Source organism: Pteropus vampyrus, unplaced genomic scaffold, assembly GCF_000151845.1.
Source record: "Pteropus vampyrus isolate Shadow unplaced genomic scaffold, Pvam_2.0 Scaffold85, whole genome shotgun sequence".
Taxonomy (NCBI): Eukaryota; Metazoa; Chordata; class Mammalia; order Chiroptera; family Pteropodidae; genus Pteropus; species Pteropus vampyrus.
This window is the reverse complement of record NW_011888866.1, coordinates 6,422,719-6,425,578: the sequence shown is the minus strand read 5'-3', so window position 1 is coordinate 6,425,578 and position 2,860 is coordinate 6,422,719. Positions and strand designations below refer to the sequence as shown.

Genomic DNA, 2,860 nt, shown 5'->3' with positions numbered 1-2,860 from the left:
ACATTGCCAGTGTCTGAAATTTACTTGGACATAGTGATTTCTATGGCACTTTATTTGGAGAAAGATGGCCAGCCTTTCAGTATCAATTTCTTGATTTTCATTGTGGCATTGAAATGTTACTCTTAAGCCTAGAAGCTATGATTTATCTAGGGAAGATGGTTCTGTCAGTTGGAGAATCAACATAGCATTAGTGATTTTTGACATTTGATAGCTCAGATTGTTCTTTGAGTTTGTATATACACATGCATGTGCCCACATACTTAAAATTATGTCCGTGTTTATAACTATTGTAGTGCTAAGCTGATTACTCGGTTTCTTATGTAGAGGTGGGACATTTCCATGCACTGTTTATTAATGGACATCGAAACTACAACTGTATCAGGCTAGTGGCTCTCACCAGTGGCGCTGTTGTGGTTTTGGTAGGCACAGCCATCAGGTTCATTGTATTGCTATAGAAAGCACTAAGAGGAATGGCATGCCCCTTTCTTTCTGATTCTGTTTAAATGACTTGGCATTGAAAAACTGTAGGGAAAATATGTGAATTTGTAATTTTTTTGCTTTACATTTTATTTTAAAGGAGATGCAAGCCAAGCTCGCAGCACAAAAGTTAGCTGAAAGACTGAATATTAAAATGCAGAACTATAATCCAGAAGGAGAGACTTCAAGGAAATACCGAGAAGTGAGGGATGAAGATGATGATCAGTCCTCTGATGATGAATTCTGAAGATGGGCATTGGGATGATCTCCTAACTCTCTGCCTGTTGAGATGTCATTATCTTCTATTAGACTTTCTAACAAGTATCAAGATCAGTGTCAGACATTGTTGAGGGAAAGAATTTTATAGTTACACAAAGGTAGATATAAAAATAGCCCAGTGTTTCTTTCAAAAGATAACTTTCATGTGCTTGAAAAGGTTAATATTTGAATATTGTGTTTAACCGCATTGCATTAAAGTTTTGCAGTATGTCATATGTTGTCTGATGTTTTACTATATAGTAGAGCACATATTTTTCTCTAAGCCAAATGAAAGTGGGGGAACTGCTTTTTTCCTTATTCTTACCTCTATCAAATAACATTACACGCCTTTCAGTGAAATATTTAGTTGTCCTAGGTATCACCTGAAACGAATTAGGAAGATACAGTTCCCTCTTTTTTTGAGTAATGAAGGAGGCAGTCTAAAGAATTTTATGCACGTTTGCATGGAGTTATTGAGATATCAGATGTGAAATACCTAGGAAGACACTAAGACAATGCTTAAATGTCTGTTTCTTTTGTCTTCCCTTAGAAGAACGTTGTTCTGATTATGAATAAGGTGTACAGTTGACCCCTGAGCAACACAGATTAGGGTTGCCGACCCACACAGTTAAAATCATGTATAACTACGTACTTTAGGTTGATGGTGGAGAGTGGACGGTCTTCCAAAATGACCAGATTTGCCCAGAGTAATGAAGTATAGGAAAGTCTAAGAGGACTGATTTGGGTAAAGGGAGCAGCTGTTCTTATATTGACCTGGCTTGAGTTCATTGTTCTAGCAGATGAAAGGTTCAGTTTGGTAAGAAAACTAATTTTTTTAAGTTACAATTTAATTGTTTTTAATATATTGCTCCCCGCTCCTCAAAGAGACATATAGGCTGCAGAAACCTCAATCTCATACACACACACACACGCACACACACACACGCACACACACACGTTTATGTAACTGAAGGATTATATGGTTGTCCCAAAAGAAATTAACACAATGTTATCAAAGATTTTTTTGTTTAATGTGTTCTAGCTTTTAAACAATGTTGAAAGGAAGAATAAAATGTCAATTAGAGCAACTTCAAAATGTTAATGATGATGTTTTACTGGTGCTTAACTTAAAAGAGACTTTTCATATATGTAATTTGGAAACATTTAGGTCAGATGCACATGTGATAGGAAGGGCTCAGTTCTATGTTATGACTCCAGGTGCAGCTACTGGCATTATCATCCTATTGCCCCCCAGAAAAGCAAATGTAAAACTATATTGAGATAACAGTCTCATTATTTTTAGTTTTTAAAACTAATAGTAAATGATTTCACAACATAACATTATTTGATGTTCTTTCATTATAGAATAAGATAATACCCATTATTTCTGGAAAGGTGGACAATATGGAAGGGCTCACATTCATGTACAGACAGTCCCTGTAATCCTCCACCCAGAGAGAGCCTCTGTGAACATTTGGGTATATGTACTTTTACATATGTTTTTTATGCAGAGCTATATACATTTATATTTTCAATAGTGCGATCATTCTATACATTAACTCATAATCTACACTATATATTGTGAACATTTTCCCATATTAAAAATATTTTGCATTTTAGATAGCTGCAGAGTATTGTTTTATGAATGTGCCATAACTTAAAATCAACTTACTAACAATTTGATTTTTTAATTATAATGTAACTAAACAATGCGATCAACATCTTAAAAAATAATCACATCTGTTCAAAAATGACTTATTTCCAGAAGATCCTTTCTAGAAGTAAAATTGCTAGGTGAGTGTAGGTGTTTGAGAATCTCAATATGTATATATCACACTCATCACAAAGATTGTGTCCTTTTACATTCCCACTAGCAATAAATATATCAAACTCCCAGAATTGAAAATTACTGTTTAAAATATTTGCAGATTGAATAGTTACAGAAAAGGATTACCTTAAAATTTGTGTTTCTTTACTTAATGAAGGTTGAGTGTTTTCATGTTTATTGACCATTTGTATACATTCTTTTGAGCGTTGCTTATATCTTTCCTATATTCTCTTGGAGAGTTTGCCATTTTTATTGGCTTATGAATTAAGATGCCCATCTTCGATTATTTGTTATTGT

The 2,860-nt window shown here is 34.2% G+C and overlaps 1 protein-coding gene across 1 annotated transcript in view; it reads left to right on the top strand.

The window, feature by feature from the left end:
* Nucleotides 1-971, top strand: part of LOC105294326 (myocardial zonula adherens protein-like) — a 111,278-nt gene extending 110,307 nt beyond the window's left edge. The window contains 1 exon segment of the mRNA XM_011363478.2: nt 578-971. Coding sequence (XP_011361780.1) covers nt 578-724 — 147 coding nt within the window. The 3' untranslated portion in view covers nt 725-971.
* The last annotated feature ends 1,889 nt before the right edge of the window (nt 972-2,860 follow it).